This window comes from Haemaphysalis longicornis, unplaced genomic scaffold (assembly GCF_048455015.1).
Source record: "Haemaphysalis longicornis isolate Haplotype H1 unplaced genomic scaffold, Haemaphysalis longicornis Haplotype H1 scaffold_5, whole genome shotgun sequence".
Taxonomy (NCBI): Eukaryota; Metazoa; Arthropoda; class Arachnida; order Ixodida; family Ixodidae; genus Haemaphysalis; species Haemaphysalis longicornis.
This window is the reverse complement of record NW_027526385.1, coordinates 15,288,740-15,315,411: the sequence shown is the minus strand read 5'-3', so window position 1 is coordinate 15,315,411 and position 26,672 is coordinate 15,288,740. Positions and strand designations below refer to the sequence as shown.

General features: G+C 47.1%; 2 protein-coding genes across 2 annotated transcripts in view; one reads left to right on the top strand and one right to left on the bottom strand.

Moving 5' to 3' along the window:
* LOC144139063 (uncharacterized) overlaps positions 1 to 13,749 on the top strand; it is a 29,605-nt gene extending 15,856 nt beyond the window's left edge. The window contains exons 6-8 of the mRNA XM_077671550.1: positions 1,490 to 1,681; positions 3,973 to 4,101; positions 13,519 to 13,749. Of these exons, the coding sequence (XP_077527676.1) occupies positions 1,490 to 1,681; positions 3,973 to 4,101; positions 13,519 to 13,719 (522 nt within the window). The 3' untranslated portion in view covers positions 13,720 to 13,749. The remainder of the gene's footprint in view (positions 1 to 1,489; positions 1,682 to 3,972; positions 4,102 to 13,518) is intronic.
* A 7,394-nt stretch (positions 13,750 to 21,143) lies between these two features.
* LOC144139061 (chymotrypsin-elastase inhibitor ixodidin-like) lies at positions 21,144 to 22,543 on the bottom strand. Its single transcript, XM_077671549.1, has 2 exons — positions 22,383 to 22,543; positions 21,144 to 21,503 (listed from the first exon to the last, which is right to left on the bottom strand). The coding sequence occupies exons 1-2, from the start codon at positions 22,444 to 22,446 to the stop codon at positions 21,295 to 21,297; spliced, it is 273 nt and encodes a 90-aa protein (XP_077527675.1). The 5' UTR covers positions 22,447 to 22,543; the 3' UTR covers positions 21,144 to 21,294.
* Between the last annotated feature and the right edge of the window lie 4,129 nt (positions 22,544 to 26,672).

Here is a 26,672-nt window from a genome sequence, read left to right as displayed (position 1 = left end):
AAATAACTGCATGGGAACAGAAAACATCAGTCGTCTCCTTAATGATAACTGTTATGTGGACTATGCGAGCCGTATTTACAAGAGAAGATCTATAAATATGATCAGTATGAAGAAGCGCAACTCAGGGTATCATAGTTTATTTCAAAATAATATTTAGTAATTGTGAAATAGGAAGAAAGCTTGAAGCGCCAAATGCACAACAGAAAATCAACACCCACATAACAAAATTAATCTATAGAGTAAGTTCAGTTACCTGGAGGCGAAATTTCTAGGTTCACTCTCACTTGTTGAGTGAAATCGGAGAGCAGTACCTATTACTGTTGCAAAAATAAAGTACAACTCCGGTTGTTGTTACGTTAGAAGCCCGATTTCTTAGCGTTAAGGTTAGACAAAGGCTCAATCACATTTGGTTTTATATTTATATTGTTTTATATCTGTGCAGATTTATTTGCAACTCAATTCTTCCTTCTTAACTCAACAGCCATTGTTGACATGGCTGGGCCATGTTGGTAACTTAAAGGAGCCATGGAATAAAATTGCAAGTTTGCTTCAATAAGGAACTGCTTTGTCCTGATGACAGTGGTACAAATTTATTTATTTTTTTATTTGTTTATTTACAGTACTTTTAGAGCTAAGAGGCACTACAGAAAGGATTGGGGGGGGGGCTACAGGACAATGACATCCAACAATGGTAGTACATAGGTGGTAGTAGAGTACATAGTATTACTCCACACTAATAAATGGGGTTTTGTAGGGCAGTCTTGAATTGGGAATGTTCTCAGATGGCAACAGTGGAGGCGGGAAGGTGGTTCCATTCAACGCTGGTTCTTGGAATGGAAGAATCATTATAAAGGTTAGTCCGGCAAGAAGGAACACCAACTTTGTTTACATGGTCTATGCGTAAACTTGAAACAAAATCGTAATCGTAACCTTAATCGTAAACTTGAAACAAAAATGGAGATATTAAGTAAAACATACGAAGCAGAGGCGGCTCCCGTGCCAGTTTCGGGCGATTTGTCTATGACGTCACACAATCTCTGGTCAGGCGATTGCCGGTTGCCAACCAAAGGCACGTCCAACAAACATGATGGCATATTGCAGTGAGACTTCTAGTTTCGTTTTATCCTATCACTTTGATGCTAACAGGCGGTTACTATTGCTTAAGTTTTCTAGTACGATCCCATATGACGTCACTCCTGCCTGAATTATGTCACTGAACGTGAAATTTGAGTTTTGCAATAATCCTTGCGTGTTTCAATTAAAAAAAAATTTGGTCGCATAAATGGGGTGAGTAACTAAAGCCTCGTTTCCTCAAACTAAACCAAGTTGCATTTTGCTTTCATGGCTCCCTTGAGGTGCATTCGCGTCAATTACGGGATTACAGACCAATGAAACTCGCCTCATATATGGTCTTCCACTCCTGTACGCTGAACATTTGCATCATCGACGTTTGTAAGAACGAGCTTCAACTTTAAATACTCCCACGTAGGGCGAGAGCTGCGACGTGCTGGGCGAGGTGAAGAAGCTCGGCATCCAAGTTCCCGTGGCCCTGTCGTTCTCGCTGAGCGGCCGCCTCTACCAACCTCGGTTCCCGCAACCCCCGGCACGGGCGATAGAGGACTACGAGCCCTTCAAACCCTGCAAAGAGTATTCGTCGGCAGACTTCCTGGCGCCCGCCACGGTTAGTCGGCATCCACCCTGTCAAGGTCGATGAACACCGCAACGGTGCAGCACCTGCCGGGCAACACGTATGGACTGTTATATTGGGTTATATAACAGTCCATTTATACCTCTTATACCTGTTATACCTAGTGGCACAGGCGGAGGCATTTATTATTTTATATTCTTTTTAATTTGCCTCACAATATCCATATCCATGTCCATGTTACATTGGCGAAGGCGTCCCCTTAAACCCTTACCGAGTTCCGTTGCCTCCGTCATGTAGCGGTAGAATGGTGTACTAGGAGCGAGCAGAAGTGCTGCCTTGGTGTTGACGACAGAGCCTAGAGCAAAACGTAAAGGGACCGACTGCCGACTTTTGTGGAGTGCATACGAAAACCAGCGTGTTTACATATTGGGGTAGCCGCAAATAATTCCTAAAACAGGCGGAACTAGTTTTAATTTCGCACAAAAAACCTCAAGTCTGAAACGTGGCGACACGCAGTGTCTACACGTGACACCACGTCACGTGTCCAAACAACTGATGCGCTTCCCATCGTCTGTTCCTGTGTATTTCCCCCTGTTCTTCGCATGTTTTCGTGTCAGGCAGCGCACCTCTACACTCATGATGTCCAAACAACTCCGTCGATTTCAACGCGTGATTCAAAAACAGCTAGAAGGAATAGGAAAGGTTGCGCATTACCGTTGTTTTAACCGTGCATAAGTTTTTAAATACTCCTTTTCATCTCACGTGCAGTTAAAAATGTGTTGCCACACGGCTCGCTGTCATTGTTGCCTGAATTACTTTTTGGCGGGACAAGTATGGCTGGTAGATTTAAAAATTCCTATTTCAAAAGTTCTAGTGGGCTATCAGCAAAGTCCTTTAGGGTTAAGGTGTTTTAAGTGATGCCCTTTCATTTGGGATAAAACAATATACTCGACAAAAGTCGGTTGTCTGCCCCTTCAACTAGTTTTACTGCAAGGTGAGGGATGAGCAGGGACCGGTACAGGAACAGCAGCATGAAGCTGACAGGCAGGGCGGCGCTCTGAGTTCCGACCCCAAAGTCGACTGACACAAGCCACCGACAGGGCAGAATTTACACACAGAAGCGCCAACGATAAAGCGCTTTGCGTGTGACTCCAACTTATTACAGACACCGACACAAGGACACCCTTTCCCGGTCTCGTGATAGCCGGCGCACGTTGAGTTAGAGAGGAGAGAAAGGAGATTTCGGCGGCCAAAGTCTGTTCGTAGAGCCAAGTCTGAACACGACCCTGTTTGCCGTAGCTTGTTTGCGGATGGCGGGCTTTCCTGCAGCAGACACCCCACCGCACTACAACAAACTTGTAGCACGCGCGCAACAGATAGCGGCGCGTTGAATCGTAACATGAACCATCCTGGCGCAAAGGCGTCCGGGAGTTTTTAACGACTTTAGTATTTCTTTGGCTACTTAAACACAAAAACTTTGATCTGTCTGTCTGTCTGTCTGTCTGTCTGTCTGTCTGTCTGTCTGTCTGTCTGTCTGTCCCTCAATTCAGCCACCCGGCCAAAAGTTGAAATGAACTCTTGAACGAGAAGTTTCTATTAGCAAAACTTCTCCAAACCAGTAAGCCTGCTACCCTACATCGTACTAGTCAAGTTGAGCAAAATGAAAAAAATTAGTCCTCATTGAGGCAAACGATCAATATATAATTGGTGCAAGCATTGTGCTTTTAATTGAAAACAAATAAAAATACACGTGGAAAAGAATATTTTTTACCACAAATGGGAAAATCTCGTGCGAGCCTGGACCTTGTGGCAGCGTTCCAAGTTCAACCGCAACAAAAGGTTCGAGTAGATGGCGGGAGATTTGAATTTGGAAAACCACCTACGTGTTTGCCATGGGACGATCGAAAGGGAAGGGAAGAGCATGAAAGGTGGGTGGTGGAGAGAAGAAAGGAATTTACTTGGCAGAGGCGACAGAAGATTATTGTCTTTCGACGAGTGAGCGGACGCGGGCCAATTTACCAGGTTAATAAAGCGGAAATATCTATGCCTCTTTGATGGTGACCTTCCTGTCACCGAAACACACTGCAAAAAGTTCAACTTTACACGACTTTCATAAAACGATGATGGCGATAGGCGAAGGCACATAAAGCGCCTCAAAAGAAAATCTAAACTCTTTCCGCGGTTGGAATCCAACCTCGGTCCCTTGCGTTATGAAATCGACCCCTATCTGATAACGCTATTCCCACACAGTCGAAGCAGCTTGGCGTTTTAACCATCTTGCTATTAAGAAAGGGGCTTTGATTTTTATGTCCTTTTTTGAACAGGCCTGTGTACAAGGGACCGAGTTTTACGACAGAGTCAGGGGAACCAGTGACGTGGACCTCGCCTTCACGTTCGACAACAACACTGAGCGCACGTTCATCTTCGACACCGAAAAAAGCATGCGCTTCAAGGTGAGTGTGATATGTATACGGACAGCCATTTAGTAGACGGTATTCTGTGCCATGCATTTTAGAGCCAGCAATTTACCGATTATATTGCCGCCACTATCATCAACAGCAAGTCAGGGAAGAAATGCCGCGACTATCACCATCAGCGAAGCAGAAAAGAAGACGAGAACGCTCGCGAAAACGCTTGTCCTCACGGGCTCTGGGCTGCAGCTTTGAGTTTAAACGCATTAAATCTTCCTTATAGGCCTTGATCGCTAGAAGTACCGAGTGTCATTCGTGACATTTGTGGTGGAGGAGCCGGGGTACACCCCCCTTAATGCTGAGTACCCCCTCAAGGCCCCGTAAGCCAAGCCCGATACTGAGTCCGGGCCGGCGAGCCTTCCTCGAAGAGCCCGGTGTCCGCACCAGTCGACGTCTCCAAGGCCAAGCACCGGAATACGGGCAGTTGACGGCGAATCCCAAAAGGACACAGGTGACACGTGCAGTTAGCATGACGTCGCAGTCGCAGCAGACTGACGCGTTCGGGCCTCCGATTATGTTCTGGCCGATCGCGCCCCGTAATCCTGCCCCGTTCTATGGCGAAGACTTCGAGGACGTAGAAGACTGGATTGAGCAGTACGAGCGTGTAGCTCGCCACAATGGTTGGACGGAAGACCAGTGCCGCAAAAGCGTCTACTTTTCTTTGGAGAAAACTGCTCGCATCTGGTTCAATAACCACGAGGCGGGCCTGAAGTCATGGGAGTCCTTCAAGGCGGGCCTTCGGCGAGCCTTCCCTAACCGCTTTCGAAGTCAGATGGCCGAGGAACGTTTAAGAACCCGGGCCCAAGGGCCTACCGAAAGCGTGACGAGCTTCGTGGAAGACGTTCTGCAATTGAGCACACGGGCGGATCCGCTGGCCACTGAGGAAACCAAGGTGCGGGCACTTATGAGAGGCGTGAGGAGCGACATTTTTGGAGGGCTCGTTCGCCATCCACCGACAACTGTCGATGAGTTTGTGACGGAAGCCACCAACATTGAACAGGTGCTAGCGGCGAGGAGTAACCATTACCACAGGTTAGTGGCTTCCCCCACAATTGCTGCTTGCACTACTACTTCTCGCCTCGACCTGAACACCAATAATGATAGTTGTCTCCGCGAGATCATCCGCGGCGTGCTCCAAGAGGAGCTACAAAAGCTGTTCCCAACGCGCGAGCGGTCTGCTTCAGTATCGGTTGCGGAGGCTGTCAGAGAAGAAGTGCGGCGGACCTTTGCACCCATAATTCCGGCCGACGTTGTCCCCCAACGTCCCTCTGTGACGTACGTCGCGCCGGCTTCCCAGCCGCCCTCGTCAGTCGCCGCTCCTTACTCAAACCTGGTACCACAGCGGGTGGCCGGTGAGTCGTCGAATATTCCCCCGCCGGGACCACAGCAGCTTCGCCCGCGAAAAACGGATGTCTGGCGAACACGGGACAACCGACCACTCTGCTTCCACTGTGGGGAGCCAGACCACACCTTTCGCCGCTGCCCCTACCGTGAGCTTGGACTTCCAGGGTTCCGTCCAAGCGATCCGTGCCCACGTTACGGTCAGAAACCCCGCGAAATCGAAGAATACCTTCGACGCTCAACGCCGCCGTTATCAGCCGTTCCTCGTGGACCCCGTTCGCCGTCGCCCCGTCGCCCACCTTCGCCTCTCCGCTCGTCTCGCCGCGAAAGCCTTTCGCCCGTGCCTCGCCGGGAAAACTAAGTACGGCAACGCCTGGAGGTGGTGTTGCCGACGACGAAAGCCATCAAGAACCTCCGCAAACGCCGCGAAGCTCCCACTCCGACTCCCGCAACCCTTTCATCCGTACTGCTGCGCCATCGAACAACCTGTCGATCACTATAGACGGTCACGACGCGACGGCGCTCATTGACACTGGTGCTGATTACTCCGTTCTTAGCGGTAGGCTTTCCCGTCACCTACGTAAAGTGATGACAGCGTGGGATGGCCCGGATATACGTACCGCCGGAGGACACTTGGTGACGCCTGTTGGACTGTGCACTGCCCGCGTCGAGATCCACGGAGAGCCATGCCCTGTGAAGTTTGTCGTTCTGGAGAAATGCTCCCGAGACATCATTCTAGGTATGGACTTCCTCTACGAGTATGGTGCCGTCATTGACCTGGGCTCGAACAGCCTCACGCTGCGGATGCCGGATGCACCACGGAGTCACTCCTCGCCACGTTTCGCCTCGGCCAGGGTGCTAGAGGAGCACGTGAAGCTGCCTCCGCTGGCCAGTGTTTTCTTGCTGGTGCAAGTTGACACGTTCCCAGACGGGGAAGCACTCTTAGAAGGAAGTATCCAGCTTCTTCTGGAGAAGGGAATCGGGGTCGCCAGAGGCCTACTGCGGCTTCAAAATCGATGCGCAGAAGTTCTGGTGACAAATTTTCGAAACGAGTCGCAGCACCTGACCAAGGGCATGGCCGTAGCCCACGTGGAAAGCATCGCGGAAATCTCAGCTGTTGACGTGGTGTCCGACGCCGATACATCGTCTCTGCCGGAAACGGCAGCAAGTCTGGAACTCGACGTGAACTCAAAACTTTCGGGTCAACAAAGGAGTGAGTTGCTTTCACTGCTCGACGAATTTCGTCACTGCTTTGCTACGCCGTCCGGAGTTGGCCGAACCACCGTTGCTAAGCACCGGATTTTGACTGATGACGCCGCGCATCCAACTCGCCAACCGCCGTATCGAGTTTCGCCCAAAGAACGAGAGGCAATACAAACCCAGGTGAAAGACATGCTGAAGGACGATGTCATCCAACCGTCTAACAGTCCCTGGGCTGCACCAGTGGTGCTTGTAAAGAAGAAGGATGGGACACTGCGGTTTTGCGTAGATTATCGGCGGTTAAACAAAATAACGAAGAAGGACCTGTACCCGCTTCCACGCATCGATGACACTCTCGATCGGCTCCGCCATGCCCGCTTCTTCTCGTCAATAGACCTGAAGAGTGGGTACTGGCAGATTGAGGTTGACGAGCGGGACCGAGAAAAGACGGCCTTTATTACCCCAGATGGGCTCTATGAGTTCAAAGTGATGCCTTTCGGTCTATGTACAGCACCAGCGACCTTCCAGCGTGTAATGGACACCGTTCTCGCCGGCCTTAAATGGCAGACGTGCCTCGTTTATCTCGATGACGTCGTCATCTTTGCAAGTACGTTCGACGAACACTTACGACGACTTAGAGAGGTACTGAAGGCTCTAGAAACTGCCGGCCTTACGCTCAATCCAAAAAAATGCCGGTTCGCGTACGATGAGCTGAAGTTCCTAGGCCACATTGTTAGTAGTGCAGGTGTAAGTGCTGACCCAGCGAAAACAGCCGCGGTTCGCGCCTTCCCAACACCGTCTGACAAGTCGGCAGTGAGAAGGTTCCTGGGTCTGTGCGCTTACTATCGCCGCTTCATTAAGAACTTCTCCCAGATAGCTGCCCCACTGACTTACCTTACAAAAGAACGGGTCCCGTTCGAGTGGAATGAAGAACAACATCGCGCATTCGAGGACTTAAAATCCGCTCTGCAAACGACGCCCGTCTTAGGCCATTTTGACCAGGAGGCTGAAACTGAAGTCCATACCGATGCAAGTAGCGCGGGACTTGGTGCTGTGCTCATCCAAATGCAGGATGGAGCTGAGCGAGTCATCGCTTACGCGAGCCGTACGCTAACCAAAGCGGAGCAAAACTATTCAACTACCGAAAAGGAGTGCCTTGCAGTCATTTGGGCAGTTACAAAGTTTCGTCCCTACCTGTATGGTCGTCCATTCCGTGTAGTCACAGATCATCATTCACTGTGCTGGCTTGCCAACCTGAGGGACCCATCCGGACGACTCGCTCGTTGGGGACTACGCCTTCAAGAATTTGATTTTTCCATCATTTACAAGTCGGGCCGCAAACACAGTGATGCGGACTGCCTGTCTCGGGCCCCCGTGGAAAGCGCTCAGCCGGAAGTCGATGATGACGACGCCTTCCTGGGAGTGCTACATGGCTCTGATATGGCCGCACTGCAACAACAAGACCCTGAGCTTCAAAAACTTACGGCATACCTTCAAGGCCAACAAGTTGACCTTCCCAAAGTTTTCTCCCGTAACGTGTCCTCGTTCAGTCTTCGACAGAGCGTCCTCTACAAAAAGAGCTTTGACTCAAACGGCAGGTCGTGGCTTCTCGTTGCGCCAGACAGCCTTCGCGACGAAATCATCGAAGCTTCTCATGACCACCCCACCGCCGGACATCTCGGATATAGCCGCACACTAGCCCGGATACGAGAAAAGTACTACTGGCCTCGTCTTCCGAAATCGGTCCGTCACTACACGCAAACATGCCGAGAATGCCAGAGGCGGAAGAAGCCGCCAACAAAGCCGGCCGGATTCCTACATCCTATCCAGCCCCCACTAACAGCTTTCGAACAAATTGGCATGGATCTTCTGGGCCCATTCCCCATGTCCAACTCAGGCAATCGGTGGATTGTGGTAGCGACGGATTACTTAACCCGCTTCGCAGAGTCTAAGGCGCTGCCACTCGGAACAAGCGCTGAAATAGCGAAATTTTTCATTGAGTCAATTGTTTTGCGGCATGGGGCTCCCAAAGTGTTAATAACTGACCGCGGCTCGGCGTTCACGTCGAAACTGACGCAGGACATACTCCGCTTGAGTAACACCAGCCACCGTCGAACAACGCCGTACCATCCCCAAACAAATGGACTTACAGAGCGCCTCAATAAGACAATGACAGATATGATAGCCATGTACGCAGACGTCGAGCACCGAACTTGGGACGAAGTGCTCCCATTCGTGACCTTTGCGTACAACACCGCGATCCAAGAAACGACGGGATTTTCTCCATTCTATTTGGCGCACGGCCGGCACGTAAACACCATGCTCGACGCAATGTTGCCCCACTTGCCCAGCGACCAGACCCACGAAGATGCGGAAGTTGTCTCACAGCGCGCTGAGGAAGCACGACAACTCGCAAGGATCAGGATTCAAAATCAACAATCCATCGACGCTAACCGCTACAACCTCCGTCGACGAGAAATACATTTCACCCCTGGTGATCGAGTTTGGGTTTGGACACCGGTACGGCGCCGTGGTCTGAGCGAGAAGCTTATGAAGCGGTACTTCGGCCCCTATACAATACTCCGCCGCATTGGTGACCTCAATTATGAAGTGAAACCTGACACAGCGCGCACAGCCTCCTGTCGAAGGCCAAGATCCGAAGTGGTACACGTCGTGCGGCTCAAGCCTTACTACGAACGTTGAGGCACGGACTACGCACCCACATATAGAACTGGAAGTGTTCCGTCTTGCAGATGTTGATCCGCGTTGGACAATGTCATTTCGCTTTCCGTAGCATCGAGTCGATGCCCTCTCAGAGGGGGGGGGGGGGGGAGTAATGCCGCCACTATCATCAACAGCAAGTCAGGGAAGAAATGCCGCGACTATCACCATCAGCGAAGCAGAAAAGAAGACGAGAACGCTCGCGAAAACGCTTGTCCTCACGGGCTCTGGGCTGCAGCTTTGAGTTTAAACGCATTAAATCTTCCTTATAGGCCTTGATCGCTAGAAGTACCGAGTGTCATTCGTGACAATATAAGCTTAAAGGCCTTGATCTCTAACAGTGTCCGTGGCTTATAAATTCTTTCACAACTCCTGCACTGAAGGATAATTTTTGGTAATAAAACTGCCTCTTGCTCACAAAAAAGCATCAGACAAAATCATCGAGCACATAAGGGAGGGAGAGAAAAGATCGTTTGCGTTTTTTTATTTCTGAGACTCTGAAGATTGTTTCGTCTTTTTTGTTAAATATTGTTTCGCCCTTGGTTGTGGCAGCATGTCGTTGTCTGTCGTGTCGAAGCAGCTGGTTGGGCGCGGCTGCAGCTGCTCTTTCAATCGAGGCAACCAAATAAAGAAGAATGGAATTACCTTAGCAAGCTATTCTGACAGAGATTAGCATTAAAATAAGAGCAACACGTATTGCAGCAGCATAGGGTCCCTGTAACCAAATATTCCACCGCAGTGTGGGTTACAAAGTGTGTGCCTAGAGTGTGTGGTAGGTGCCATTGCGGAGACAACGTTTTTCACTTCAATCGGAGCATTTACTTAATCAAGCACCTGGAGGTTATGGTGCATCTTGTTTGAAACAGCACATCGTTCGATTGAAATCTTAAGAACAACAAAATATTATATTTTATATTTGCTTCACCCTGGTTTTCCTGGTTTTCCTTTATTCTGGGTTTACAGGAATCTCTATTTTCCGACATTTCGAGCGGTTATTTTTTATATTTTAGGGTATATTGACAAAGACGGCGCTAAAAGAGTGCGCAGAAATTCCGGACGGAATAATTTCTTTTCCGAAGCTGAAAGCAGTTCCATCGTTTGTTTAAACGAATTAAGTGAACTAGTCGGGCGTAATGTACTGTGCCCAAAAAACACACTTATTTTACAAACCCATTTTTGTGAGAAAAATTTTAGAACAAAATGGTAATGTAGAAAACAACCGTAAATGATAATTAACAGAAAAAAACTAATGTTAAAACAATCTAAGCGTCTGTTACCTCTCCGTTCAGAGGAGATATGATTGAGGCAAACCCGGCTCGTGGGGAGCAGTACGACCAAAGTGGACAATCTTGGAATGGTTCAATATCTCTCGGATCCAGAGAGCTCGGGCCCATTTTCTCGGGTCTGGGTGCCGAAGGAAACAGTTTACATGGAAGTATCGTGATTAGACATCCGGGAAAATGAAAACAATATCGACGTAACCATACTTCTGAAAAAAAGAAAACTTCACATGTGAACTCGTGAACCACATGCGTTGCGGTAATGATATGTTGATTAGGCGCATATTTAAACGACATCTCCTTAGAAAAGGAAATCACAGCGATAATCTTGCAGCTGGAAACAGTACATACGGGCTGGAAAAACCTGTAAAATCTTATGCATTTCTCAGATAAGGAAGTGGGTTTCTTAAACATGAGCGCGAAAGAGATACAGAGAACGGTGGTAGCAACAAACATCTGGCAGCCATCAGAACTTAAGCTCAGGTCGAGAAATTTTACGGTGGTGTTGAAAAGTAGCGTGATTGATATGCCCTGAAGAATAGATTGCAAGACCTATGAACAAGCTTGGTGTAAGGATGCGTACATATTTTGTATTTAACTGTTCGTATCATAACTTCCTTCGCCCCTAATGAAAGTTTTCTGTTACTCTGACAATTGAAACCCTTAAGGTGAACAACCACCCAAGCCTATGTGCACATTACATATTGGTGGCACAAAATTTAGCGTGTGGGTTGTCCACTCTCTCCTTTTGTACACGTCTTTAAGGCTGGGTGTCGCCGTTCTTCAAAATTTAGGCCGAAGGTGTACATGAAATTTGACTTCTTTGCGTTGACGGCGGCCATTCTTAAGAAATACACGCATACACGCAAAACCTTTCATTTGGACTGTAGTGATTTAAAAAAAATGGCGCCCATAAATAACTAATCTATTCAAAATGCATATCTAAGTAATGCCCTTTATATCTATGTCAAGTGTTTATCCTGAAAATGGTGCCCGCTGATAAGTAATTCTCTCAAAATGCAAACCCGAGTAATGAAACGGAAATAATGCCGGGCGACTTTCGTGGAGGCCGCGTGCTGATAGCACACACCGGGGCATTTGTTTCTCAACGCCTCACGCAGAGCCCCGGGAGTTTTTTTCTTCTGATATACAAAACACAAGGAACCCTACGGTTATCATTTGTGTAGTACTTAAAACTTGCTCGGCGTTACGAAGTCAGTGGAGTGTCAGGAAAGCAAAGACGGGAATCTTACCCCTTTACTGCTTCTGTCTGCATAGTATTCGGCTACCTTACAGCCAGTTTTGTCGGCTTCATTTCCTCGCTCTGCATGCTCGTGGGAACTCTCCTGTTCTTTTAGCTTAACAGCCGGCGATCACCTTTTAATCAGGCACTCATCGTGGTCATTAGGTGTTGCGTGTCGTCATGCGGATATTCTTACTCTGCTGCAAATTATGTTTAGACCGGCGAAAAGGCTCTGTGGTCGCTTGGTGCGTTACGTCACGGCGCTGCTTCCGGAATACGTAGGCATGGACGCCATTTGTGAAGGCGGGGTGCGCACAGCGTAAAGAGCCACCAGCACATTCGAAGACTCCACTAGTGTCAATAAATAAGGTTGCAGAGTATCGGCACACTTTTCTCCCGTTGTTCTGTGCTGCCACGATGATCATTCGTCAATTCGCAACACGCGACATTTGTTTCCACTACGACGGTACAAGGGCGCCGCCATTTTCTTGTTCATGCGCTTTAGTCGGTCAACTCTGGTAGGATTAGCTTGCCCTCCCGCCTCATGCGGTTGCGCGTGATTGACGTCGTTTCCAGCGGGAATCAAAGCGCGCGTATTTCAGTATTTCAGGAGCATTTCAGTAGCAGAAGTATGTCTAAAGATGCCGTTTTGCTGCATCTTTTGCAGTGTTGATAATAAACGACCCGGTAGGAGTTAGCGGCGATGCTGTAGAAGCGGAAACCTCGCAATACTGATAAACACCGAAACTGCCATCCACCGTTGTTGACTTGCGTGCCTCAATGGCGGTACTCTTATACCTTATCTAGCGACACTAAGCTCAAGTTTAAAGCCTTTTCCACGGCAAGTTTTGAGTTCGCAAAAGCTTGCTGCATGCCAGCATTCGAAATCATTAAATGACGCGAATGCGTGTTCTGGTGAGATGCTGCATCGACTAAAGAGGCTAACAGTAAAGCTTGTAAGTAGGAACGCTCCATCATTCAATTTATGACGTTGTGAAGCACGCCTTCACTGTTTATGCTGCATGCTGGTGCCACCACAGCTGCCTCGTTATCGATTTCACTCGATCGCTTCGCACTAAATGTGTACGAAAGTGTTCCCTGTCGCATCTATCGAGCTCGAAGACCATAGCACGAAAACGTCTGTGAATTTTTCGTGTGAGGGTGAAGACTGGTTGGATTTACTGGAGCAAGGCCGACTAAGAAGAAGGAGCGCCGGTTAAAAGTTAGTATTTAATAAAAGTGGCGTGAGGTACAACTAAAACCAGACGGTTAATTGCCAGCGAAGTGGAGTAAAATGCAAGTAAGGCAAAGGTAAAGGTAAATTAAGGTTAAGGACCAGGTTGCGATTATGTGTGATCTAGAATAAAGTGAAAGGTTTGTTAAACTTTTAAACACGCTTAAACGAAATCAAGGATAGTAGGCTAAAGTGAATGATGGGTGTAGTGGAATATCGTTCCAGTAATATCTTGGAAAGTGGTCATTACGTGTTACCTAGAGTGCCTATGTGTGTGAATTACGGATACGCCCTCAGCTCAGTTGCTGCACATGGTTTATCGCATGATGTATGTCTTTGCGTAGAATACAACTTGTGCTTTGTGTATTGGGGTGATGCAGGTGTGTCAAACGAAGAGCTCATTCCCAGAAATACCCTTCGGCGTATCCGCGTACGACGTCCACACCGACGCTAAGGACGTCCAGTGCCCGCGCTTCGGACTCAAGGGTGGCTTCAAGCGCGTCGAGTTCCTGCGCAAGATGAACGCACATCTCACTTCTCCGAGCCCACGCGTGCCGTGCCTTAACATCACAGCGCAATAATGCTCGCATGTGGTAAACACCGTAATTAAACAGCGCCCTCAGAATAAACGAGCATGTTTTGTTCCCTCTCCGTAATCGCTTACACGACGTATTCTCCATTCAAGCTGCAGCACGTCACTTCCTCCTCTCCACACTTTCTGACGTGTGCGACGACTTGAACCACGTAGTATGTGAATGTTTGCTGTATTAAACATGTAAGACGTTCCTCTTAGTGTCCATGGCCCAGCCGCTCTTTGGACGACTGAAATTAAGCGACGTGTTAGGCCCCTGATCAAATTCTTAGGGTGAGTAAAGCTCTATTGATTTTCCTGCGAAATGCAGGACTTGACCTGTCTCTAAATAAGGTTACCCAAGCATGCACATCGTCGCCATCACGTTTATCATCAATGTGTTAACCAAAGTATTTAATTTTTTCTTACATCCGATGCAGGAAGCTAGGCACCTTTGCTACACTAAACTCACCAGTACCATCAAAGACCATGCCCTCCCTCCCTCCCTCCCTCGGTTGTTATATTGCGAGCGAAATTCACATGCTGGGCATTTAACTGCGGCGACACGATGGCGCAAATGCAGGGGTGGTGGTGGGAGCCCCGTCAGGCTATTTGCAACGAGCGCGAACAGAGTCGGTCCCTGGCGGCGGCGGGACGAACCGCTCCTAGTGTGGATGGCGCTCTCGCGTCGTCTGCTTTTTCACGTTGCGTGCGTCGCAAGACGCGTGCTGCACACGACAAAACAACCAATATGTGGCCTCGTTTGGCAGTAAGCAATGACATAGTTACATCTGCTTGCGCATCTCCTCTTGAAACGCAATAATCAGCTGCCGTTGCGGGTTAATGTGCTGGTTTAATTCCTCGAAACGTCTTCGCCGTGGTCACAGCTTGAGTGTGCAACGTCTGCAGTTTCAGGAACGTTGAAGGGTGCTTTTTGAAGGTGGCGTGGTGATTATTTAGAGGATAAATGTTTAGTACGCGAAACGGGTAAGAAGCGACAAGACCTGGACATAGGCGTGCAAATTCCACACCCTTGTAAAATTGCGCTGTGTCCTTAAAGACAGAAGAAAACAACAAAAACATTTACACTGCACACGACCCGTGCTCTATCGCCCATACATTACCGGACACGTATTTTACACCCGCAAGCGCCTGTGTGATCGTGTTCTTCCCGTACCTTTTCTAAAATACCATTTCTGGACAGTCGTTGTTTAGTCTTAATTGATAATTTCAAGTAATATTTAAAATACGTTTCTATGGATGCGCAAGAGTATTTCGGGGGATTTCTCGGTAAAATTAGGCAGTTGTGAGTTCGCGCCTGTCCTATGGCATTTCGTGCGTCATTTTCATATATCCCATTTTCAAATCCCGACATGAATCACTTTGTCCATAAATGTGTCTCACTCAGCATAACCAAATGCCTAATATGGTCACGTCTTAACCTCTTAAGGTGGATCTAAGTTTAAAGAAACAGGAAAAATCGCGTAATATAATGCACGTTGTTGCCAACATGTGTGAGGGGTGTGTGCCATGACCCGCTGTTTTTTTCCCCCCACAATGCTTGCTTTCAGTACAATTTTGCAAAAGGCGAGCCACAATTCTTGGACAATCTCGGACCAAAGGGGGGTTAATCAGTTTTGAAAATACGTGTTGAAGTACAGCTTTTTCACCACTACAGAACACGACGCCTAGCGTAATTTCGATGGTAAGTAATACTGATAACTAATGTTTGGCTTTTCGCGTTACATGCGTTCTCTTCTCGCTGCTCTTGCTACGTTGGTAGCCCCCTCCCCCCTCCCCTCTCGAGAAAAAAAAAAAACGAAATGCACGGAAAACCTTTTATCCTTGCATTTTTTAACCAATCCTCAAGAATTAAATGCCAAGAGAAAGGCGATGTTCAATTTACAAAACAAAGTAGTTACCGGGAACGCGTTCCGCTGATTCGCAACGAGAACTAAAAAGGAAACGTTTTACTACATCTGCAACAGGGCAACTTCATTTGCCATCTTTAGGGTTCGTAAGCGACCTTATACGCAAGAATGCAAACACATCTCGCTGTTGCAGGCACCTGTTAGATTTTAAAACGAACGGAAATGGTCAACAGAGCAGCCGTAACAGAAAACTTGTGTTCACTGTGAGGTCCCAGAAGCTTGGTTTGCACACTGTAAACCTGCTTGTCACTTTGCAAAAAGCTAGCTAAACGTGAGATGGTGATTGTACTGCGCGCGTTGAGAATTCAATTCGCAAGTTCACTTGCGACGAAAGCCGTAAATAAGTGAACCGACACCGTTATCCATCAAACCTTCCTTCAAAGTCACTAAAATTTCATTTAAAAGACCCGTTAGAGCGGTTACATTTATGTCTCTGCGCTGATCAAAATTCAGTAATTTTATGTTGCCTTTTGAACACAGAAAAATATCGTGAGCTCTTAGAAAGGATGTCGAGGCAGTTAGGTGGTGTGACCATGTAAGGGCATCCCACAAATGATTGATGGATTGATTGTGGGGTTTAACGCGCCGACTCAACGCAGGCGATGAGGCGCGCCGTAGTGGAGGGCTCCGGATTAATTTTGACCACCTGGGGATCTTTATCGTGCGCCGAAATCTCGTACACACGGGCGTTTTTGCTTTTCGCCTCCATCAGAAAAGCGGCCGCCGCGGCCGGGAATCGAACCCGCGACCTCGTGCTCAGCAGCGCAACGCCTTAGCCACTGAGCCACCGCGGCGGGTGCATCCCACAAATGCAAGAATTCGTCATGCTACTAGCGAAAGCAATTGAGATTGCCGTTGTAAAATGAACTTCAGAGATTGAGGCTTCATGATTTCTTTTCTATTTATGCTTTTATTGAAGGCTCAAGATCGAGCTTGCTACGAGCCACAGCGTACAAGTTCATTGTCACTATTACGGCCTTTCTGAGATTCCCGATGGGTCGTCGCTTTTTTGGCGTAGTAATGAAAACTTACTGCCGCTTCCATGCTACACATTGAACGTTGAGGAACCTAAATACAGCATACCACTCTTGTTTGCGCCTTTCCTGTGCACATACGGCGGGAAAAAGGCACGAAGCGCGCCCACAGTGTGCATTCTTACGGGCCGCTCAGCGGAGTATCCACACTAGCAGCGCGACGCTGTCGCCACCTACATGTCGATCTCGCGGCGAATAGTCGCAGTGGGTTTGGCATCCTGGATTGCGCTTTTGCGTTGCTGGTTAGGGAATTGTCAAAATCGGCCTTTTTTTAGGTGCAGAGCATCTGATTCACTCGCCTTGTCCCTCCGGCGTCGTCGTCGTCGGCGGCGGCGTTGTCCGCCCCTCCCCCATTCTCCTCGCCACGCCAGCTGCGCTCTCCGCCGCTCACACCCTCTCCGCTCCGATAGCGAATACTCTCTCGCGAGGGGCATTGGATTGGATTCGACTGGATTGGCTTGGATTGGATTGGCTTGGATTGGATTGGATTTGGATTGGATTGGATTAAAGTGGATTGTGTTGAATTGTGTTGCGTCATAGCCGCGGCAGACGCGCTGGGGCCGGCGCATGTGCAGTACTCTCTCTTCCGCGGTTTAGTCTCCTTCGGGCGCGCTGCGCATATAACCGGTGTGCCGTTCTCCGGCGAAGCAACATCCACGCTTGGCTCAAACACCTAGAGTCCACGCCGCTTTACAAGTACGCCAACGTCGTCATCGACTGGGACCGGCTTACGCAGTCCCCTCAACGTTATGCGCGCTATAAAACGCGGTCCCTTCGCCCCTCCGCCTATGCGTCGCATCTACACAGGGGTTCCCGCGAGGGTAGGTGGGAGTTTTTTATGCAGGTGATGACAAGTGGTTTGTTTGTAACCACTTGTCTTTCCTACTTAACTCTGACCCAATAAGTGAGAATGCAACCTGTGACTGGGTCATTTCAGGAACAATGGTTACATAGAAAAACGTCGGGGCCGCTCCGGATAGTGTAAAACGAGTAAATTAAGACAAAATGCTTATTTTCTGTTACTGATCGCGCAAAGAAATGACATGGTTTTTAGTGTCTGATGCCGCACTTACGTGTTTCACAATTCAGAAAATATTAAACACTAAGCCTTCTATCAATTTGCGGAAAAGTTTGCAAAATGGTAGCAGATACCTCCCTCGTAATGATGTAAAACATAAGGCTAGCTTAAGAGATAATGCGTCGCCCTGCGGCCCAGAACGACGTTAGAGGTGAAGATTGGATTTTGACTCTGGCCAGTGGTAAATGTAGTAGCCAGCTGTTTTGAAGTTAAACTTTCTATGCCTCACTGGTGGCGTTGAAGGCGAAAACGCACTGCAGGAAATCCAACTTTACACAATAGTAGCGCACATTATGATGCAACAAGAAGCTGTCATTTCAAAAACAAAAAAAAAAAAAACGCTTTCTGTGGTCGGATATATAAACTGGGTCACTCGCGTTATAAAGCCGACGTCCATCTGATTGCTTTATTCCCACGCTGTTGAAGCAGCAGTCTGGATTTTGGTCTTTGACTTCGACTCGGGTTGCATGAGAGAAGGCTTCGCGTTTTAACCCGGTGCACCTTTTTCTAAAGAAAGGGGCTTTGGCTTATTCGATTGCCGGCGATGATCTGAAACGACAGCCGCCTCTTTTAGGGGACTTACGTGGAAGGCGGCCAATAATGCGTTACTTCAGCAAAGTTTGGTCAGAATAGCCTGGATCAATACGAGCGCATCTTACTGCTATTGTAGAGCTGGTGCAGACATTTTCACTTTATTCGTCCCGGGAGCAGACATTTTATCATTTGGCTGTGGTAGCGCCGATTTAATTGGCGGAGTCGACAGGCCGACCTCACTGCGTATGCGCGGCACAGCTCAGAACAGGCGAAGATTTTATAAAGGATTAAGGAAGGAACAGGTGGATACGCTTTCGAAACCGGCGCCGTTGATATTCGTTTTTATTCTATGACCAGAGATTTGTTCAGCCGGGACACTGGTGGAGGGCGAATATGAGTGGATCACAATATATCCCGCAACGAATGCTAAGGAATTGGCAGTTTGTCATCTGGTAGACTCGCTCGAGTGGCGCACATAAAAACTGTTGGCCACACAGATTGTCTCTTTCTTGTCTGCATGAAATAACATTTCAGCCTGATTTAAGTTGGCCTACAACAGCAGTGATCTCCAACTGAAAGAGAAAATGGGTTCTAAGGGGTTTCGTACTCTCATTTTCTTGCAGCTATTTATTTATTTATTTAATTTTATTTATTTATCTAATACCCACATCGCCAGGGCCATTACAGTTGGGGGAAGAACACAATAAAGTAACACAGGGTTGCAGTCAGCCGCACACCGGCCTTACAGCATTGCAAGCGTTCAAAACATCTGTACAATGCAGAGATAAACCACAAATAAGCACCCATAAAATCGTTACGTTCATAGAGCGCAAACAGAGAAACACTCAAAACAACCAAACACGTTACACCAACTTCGAAAAGAACGAATCATTGGACATAACCGATGCAACGTCACCGGGCAAGTTGTTCGAGTCGCGAATAGTCTGGGGGAAAAAGACAGCCAAAACAACTGAGTTTTGCAAAAGTATTCCCAAATGCGTGATCCGTACGTCTTGATGTATAATGGGGAGGTATGAGATAGTTTTCCCGTACTATGACCGTTTGACAATGATCAATTGCATGAAAAAGTTTTAATCGAATTTTTTTGCGGCGGGTTTCCAACAAGTCCCATTTAGCTGGTCTTTCGCTACGGTCGTACTAAATCCAACACCCCATCGGCCGGAAGCGAAGCGCGCAGCTATATTTTGTAACCTTTCCAATTTCTGTTTATTACAAATTGTCGGCGGATCCCACACCGTACATGCATATTCCATGATGGATCTTACGTTTGCCTTGTAGAGCGGGTCTTTAGATTCTGAGAAGTCTTCTGCATTCCTACGAAGGAAACCCAATGCCCTACCCGCCCGAGCTGCGACATAGTCAACATGGCGTTTCCAGTCAAAGTTGCACGTAAAATAAACACCTAAGTACTTGTACGCCGTTACTTGACATAACGGTTCATTGTCCAGAACATACGAGATTTCATTTAGGCTTTTTTTTTGTAAACCTCATATAAACTGTTTTACGTAAACTCAGTCATGTTCAATTTTAAACACCACTGACTTATTTTGTGTACGATCACACAGAAGGGCATGTAAATCTTCATCCGATCTGATTTCTCTGTACAGGACGCAGTCGTCTGCAAAAGCCTTATTCTAGAGTTAATTTCGAAGGTGATATCATTTATAAAAATTAAGAATAAGAGCGGAGCCAAAACTTAACCCTGTGGCACGCCTGATGTGACGTCCGCCAGGTTTGACTGTACTCCATTTAATACGACAAATTGCCTCCTCGAGTCAAAATACGCTATTACCCAGCTTACTACCTGCGAATTGATATTATGTGGGGTCATTATGTCAATAAGCAAACTATGGGACACAGTGTTTAAAGCTTTCCTAAAGTCTAAGAACACGCAGTCTACAGTTAATTTATTATCCAAAGCTTGAGCTATATCGTGAGCAAATTCGGCAAGTTGGGTTACACAGGAGAAACCTTTGCGAGAACCATGTTGTGTAGAGTTACGCAGGGAGCTAACGTTAAGGTGCTTTATAATGTCCTTATATAAGAAATGCTCAAGAATTTTAGAGGCAACGCACGTCAAAGATACCGGTCGATAGTTCTCAACATTGTCTCCAGGACCCGATTTATGAATTGGGACTGTAATGTTAAGCTTCCAGTCGTCATGCGCAAAGTTTGAGATAGCTACTGGATAAGCCATCAGAGCCACCCGATTTGGAAATAATTAATCCTTCTGATAATTTTCCAATACCACGCGTGCTGGTCTCGATGTCACCCATTTCACTTAGACCAGTACAAAAAGCATGCCTATTTTCACCGCCGGTTGACTACGGCCTACTGAAAACGGAGCTGAAGTACTGATTAAGACACTGCGCCTTTCCTGTTACTTATTCGCGTATTTTCTAGCGTGCATGGGCCTTTAAAGTAAGTTCGTCAGTAAGAATGCATTTTGCAAACTTGAAGACAATGCTGATTGATGAGCCATCGGTGTGTACGTCCTGTAAATCTATGGAGAAATAGATGCCCTCCTTCGGTTGTGTACATGCCGCCGGAATATTCGTTCGTACAGTTGTTACAGAGGCAATTCTGCTGTGAACTCTTGGGTATGAAGTGACTGTTTACCAGCTCGCCAAAAGATTGCAATATTTATATTTAGTAAATCATCACTTTTTTGGCGGCAAAACAACTGCATATATCTTTAATAATTGCACAGAACTGTCGTGAGCTGTTGGGAGCGGGGCTGTGGCAAACGGTTTTCTCTGTGTGTGGTTTTCGCTCGTTGTAGTTTTAGCTGATCAACCCGCTAACTATTTCTATTGCACATGTACCAGGCAGCGGGTTAGAAACAGGCAAGTTGTTTTTTATTTGCCAACTTTGAAAACATACACGATGATTTTGTTCTGCCGGGGTAACAAGATTAGACAAGCGTAGAGAACTTCAATGCTGCCATTTCCTTGGTTCCGCGAGGTTGTGAGGGTCACGCCAATCTGTTAGCAGTCGGCCCGGCGGACGCACTTGTTGTCGGAGCTCCGCCTGTAGTAGCCGTGGTCGCAGAAGCAACCCGTGGCGCAGTCGAGAGTGCAAGCCCTGAAACGGCGCGGGACAGGATCGTCGCCGCACCTGTCCTCACCGCAGGAGCTGCTCACGCAGGACTTGAACACTTGCCCTGGGCCGCACTCTCGTGGCCAGTTGTCCCAACCTGTACAATAAAGCGAAGTTAGATGTCGGGAAGGAGGCAACAACAGTTCTTCAATATTTTTTACTTCAACGTGTCTTCTAGTGTTTTTTTTTATTTTGGAGTATAATTAACATCAGCTCTATCATGGGCTGGTCACATCTGAAGTGTACTCTCAGTATCCATTTAAGAAATGTACGCCATATGATTGCGGTGGTCTCATCCACCCATCCCTATGCGTTATAGCCGTAACGTGGTACATGTTACATCTACGTACACAGCGATGCGCTTTCTTTCTGACCTGGTCTCGTAACAGAACAACTGATACCCCCACCGCGCGATCACGAGTTTGCTCGTGCACGTACGTGATAGAACATTCTTGTCTGCGCTGAAGGAAAAATGGTAAACACAAGTTCGTGGTGCTGTTTTTTATCATGGCATCACGAAAACACAGTGGAGTAGCTCTAAGTATCTGCGCCAAACAAATTTTACTCCACGCCACTAAACGGTCCACTTACGGCAATTACATTATCCAGAAATAACACTAAGAATGCCCCTTCTACGCAAAGGTCTCGTGGAGTTCTTAATGCTATACTGCGTCAGGTAACAGTGCTGAATTCCACGTTCAGGCTCGTTTATCAACTCAGATTTAGCTTCTGGGGTACGAAAGCCCGATGGTGAAATCAAGAAAAAATAATAGTTACACATATTTTTCATGAACAGGTTCAGCGCTAGTATTTTGGACAGGGGAGAATTCGGTCATTTTTATCCCCCCCGCTTTCCGTACATATGCATATGATGTCGGAAAAAAGCGCGGCTTTCGCAACTTCCAAATGAAACTTTCGACGATTAGAATTTTCGTGGATTGTGCTATTTTGGCCGTAATTTGGCAGCAGTGCTTACCTCTCTCAGCAGACGCGAAGCCTGCCACGACGATGACAATTCCCAACAGCACAATTGTCCTCATGGCTACAGAGGTGTTGTCGATTGGACCGGGGTGTTGCGAGTGGGTCGGTATTTATTGCATTCGGAAGATACCCCTGGCAAAAACAGGGAAGCAGCTTCATTCTTTGCCGACACAATGAAATGGCTTGATCAGCACGGAGGAAGCGCATGGCCCTACCGGTGTTTTTTCCAAGGAGTGTTTTGTATTTTATGTTAGGAGCAAATACGTTCTGGTGCACCCCGCAATCAATGCTGGCGCTATAAGTGTCGTGCACTGGAACGATAAAGATAACGTCCTTCAAATCCTCCCAATCACGAAGGAGCAATAGCCTGCTTCTCTATTCGTCTCAGTCTCACGCGTTGTTGTCTCTCTGATAACATCCATTGTGAACACGTGCCTTTTGTTTCACCTGATGATACCTGGGGAAAACGTTCATCGCTAAAGATTACAAGCACCTGTGAACCATCGATGAGCTCCATAGCATAGCGGTTTTGCCTAGTTGAGCATGAATGCTTTCAAACAACTTCTTCCCACGATAGAAACATGTCAACCACCGGATATAAGCTTGAAGAATTCAAGCAAAAATTTAAGTTGTTTCGCTCTCTGCAACTGCCCCTCGAATTTGAGGAGTGCCGTATTGGGCGGAAACAGAACAAAGTGTGGTTTAGGGAATATTTAGTGCAACTGCAATGGGGACAAAGTCTAATTTTTGGTTTTTGACACCTCATCCAGTGAACCAAGACGGCGAGTGTAATGCGCGGAACAGAACGGGATACTTGGAGCATTGAATGGCAATTGCAACAAGTTTTTGAAGCAAATTAAGTCTTCGTGTGAACGCTGCTAAGGACAGAACATAATTGAAACTAGGATCTGAAACGAATGGCGTCTGGTTGAGCACCGAATGCAAACTTTGTGAAACTAATTAATGAAAATTGGCCACGCATCTGTTCGCATCGATGCAAATATAATCGAAATGCAATGCAGTTTTCTTCGGTCCCTGCCACGTGACTGTCTTTCCTCGCTACCCCGCCCATCTCTCACGCTGTTATTTTCCTGCCTCGGTCCTGCCATGACAAACACAAGGAAGGTTTTATAAATTGAATTCAAGTTTCCCGCGTTTGCATTGCTTGTGCGCCATCTATTGGAATCTTTATTTACTGGTGGAATTGGAACAGAACCGCGTGGTCATGGATGCATCATCAGCCTACTCAGGCCCACTGCAGGGCGGATGCCTCTCCCATTGACTTTTCCAACAGCTCCTGTTTTGCGCCGTGCGAGTCCAGTGTTGGCCACTGAATTTACCGATTGCACCCCTCCATCGTACTATTGGCCTTCGCCTTCTTCTAGACCCGTCTCTAAGTATCCCCTCTGTTACCCTAATTGTCCACCGGTGATCGGTTCGTTTCACTACATGGCCAGCCGAAGTCCACCTCTTTTTCTTCACATAAACTATTATATCATCTACTCGTTATCACAGTTCCAGTATTTAACGAAACTTTTTGAATTTTTAGGTCAAGACGTTGTTCTCAACGCGCAATATTTCAGTTGCCATAGCAAAAATCAACCGCACAACTACTTTCATTAGAATATTGCGAGCACCAGTTATACATTCATGACTTGCCTTAAATATGTCTGATGGTTTTTTTCTCAACGATGTCAAGTATGAAATGGGGTAGTAGATTTTTTGTTTGGAAAGGTTTTGCCTATATTGGCTGAATCCACGGATACGCAGGCAGGCAGGTGGGCTGGCCGGCCCAGATTGTAGGGTTTACGTACGCCAAGAAAGACTATCATCTTCCTGCTATGCCCGGCTACATTGTAAGGCTCCGTGCTATCGTCCTAGCTGTTGCAGGGTCATAGAGTGGAGAGCCGCGTTAAGGTCACTCATTCAGACTCATTGCTTCACCAGAGTATGAATTTATGGCTCGCTTTACGTACCGACTGCTGGTGCTCCTGTTGAGTTATTGGCACTTTTCTTTAGGCTTTCGTGGTTTGTATCGTCACCTGTCGCGGCGTGTTGTGCTGCTGAGCATGAGGTAGTGGGTACGATTGCCACGGCATCGGGAGTTGTTTTCTGTTGGAGGCAAAACAAAAACGCCTATTTTCAGATCCCGTGAAAGATCCCCGGAAGCCTAAGCTAGTTTGTAGTCCTTCAGAACGGCACATCTTGTAGCCCAGGTTACGGGGTGCAAAAACCAGGGTGTCGAACCGGAAGCGACCCGAACCGAAAACCGGAACTGAACTGGTATTATCACCTGCACTGAACCCAAACCGGAACCGTTATTTTTTGAGCACGCTGAACCCTAAACGGAAGTGAACCAAAAAAAGAAATAACGGTTACCGGTTCATGCCGAAACGGTTCGACCCTCCGTTGTTGATATTGCACAGCCAACGCAATTCACGCTTTTTTTTCTTTCACGTACCATCAACTTCGTACTCGCTAACGCACTTTTCCCTCCAGACAATTGAACACTATCACGCTCAATGTAATAACAGGGGAAATGATTGAGCACCAATGTAGCAATGGTCTGTTGCTGTTGGAAGCACGAGCTTAGTGCAAGCCGACCAAACGAAATGTCATTCTCGGTAGGTTGCATGGGATAAAAAACGACTTTGCCCTTTCCTAGGTGCGACTTTATTGGAGCAATCAGGCTGCAGGAGTGCTCCACTGTGCAACAGCGAAAGCCCACCCCCGATGTGTGCAACCTTTTTGCATTTCATAATTTGTTTAAAAGGTCTGACACCTGCAAATCGTTAATACTTGACAAGTGTGACCGCAGGAGCTGCTCAGTGGCTAAGCCGTTTGCTGCTGACCACAAGTGGCCTCGATCTCCCTTCCCCACGACAGTTTTTCTGAAGTATATGGAAATCGAGAACATCCGTGTATAGAGGTTTTGATCCACGTTTAATATCACCAGCTGGTTAAAATAATCCATGACTTCTTGTAGCGCAAATAATACGACAGAGTACACAGGGAGGCGATGGGCACAAGCGCGAACTTCCAACTGAGTTTATTCTGTTTTTTCTGTTCTTTACTATCTTTGTTTCCTTTTATAATGTTCCGCCCCAGTGTTTTAAATTCACGGATTTTTTCAATAAACTCAGTCAGAAGTTAGCGCTCTAACTTCCAACTCTAAATTATAATAAGCTATGGTTAAAATAAACTCATATGGGACTCGTGAATAGGGTTCCACCCCGTCTGACGACTGCGAGCGTCACCTGAAATGGGCTCAGCGAAAGTTGTTTCTCTCTCTCTCTCTCTCCCCGGCCTGCAGCATAAGCTGCGCCTCGGAGCAGATATACAGCACGGGGCATCAAATGAGCCAGTTTTTTTAAAATGTGTACAGGGAAAAGAACAAAAAAGAAAAGGCGAATCACGTTGTTTTAAAATATTAAGCAAAAAGTAGTAATTAAAACTGAATAAGTAAAAAAACACCAAAACGTGGATATTGCTCTATAATTTTCTTTGCCCTGCCTTTCACAACCAAACGCGCCATCAATGCGAAGAAAGTCAGTTCCGTGGTCAGTTTTTGAGGACAGTATTTGAAAAGTGAATTCCGTTTTTTACACATACAAATAACCACAGATATCTCAGGGTGCGCACTTAATCCCTTGCAAGAAACGGCAGCCCTCGATCTTGTCTTGGAAGCAGAAACAGTAATAAAGCAGATGACACGTGCAGAATGGCAGGCCGGTACCTCACACTGTCCCATTCGCCCAGCGATCATCTTTTCCGCTTGTTCTGCAGTTTTGTCTGTTTCAGATGTGCTTTTTTCCGAAGGTGCACTTGTACTGCCTGCCGAACTCGCTACATTACTTCTACTGCTACTCTTTTCGGAGGGGAGAACTGCTGTGGACAAATTAAAGAGCGTCTACCCAAAACAGTCCCATTTCATACTCCGAGAGTCAAATTTTCCTTTCATTTTGTAACAGCTTTTATAAGATTCCGCAATGTAGCACACGGACAGATGGCCGGGGGTCAGGCGGTACGATGACATACTAATTGTAATACGCACATCAGGTATAGCTATCGCAAAAGGAATTGCAGTGGTCAGAGTAATAAGGCAGTGACTGAGCGTCAAATAAAGCCTGTTTTAACAGGAGTGTGGCTAACACATTCGATAAGGTGACAGCTAACAAATTATTCAGGGTGACCAAATAATCTAAATCATTTGTAGTATTTGTAGGATTTTTCTGTTTTGTTACAAATATAAAACGTATGTGCCATTGGTATTAATCGCTGGTAT

Bases quoted from the DNA above. Each gene is read 5' to 3' on its own strand.
- LOC144139061 (XM_077671549.1), bottom strand. From the start codon at position 22,446: ATGAGGACAATTGTGCTGTTGGGAATTGTCATCGTCGTGGCAGGCTTC. The intron at 21,504-22,382 runs GTAAGCACTGCT...TTTATTGTACAG, and splicing joins CTTCGCGTCTGCTGAGAGAG to GTTGGGACAACTGGCCACGA.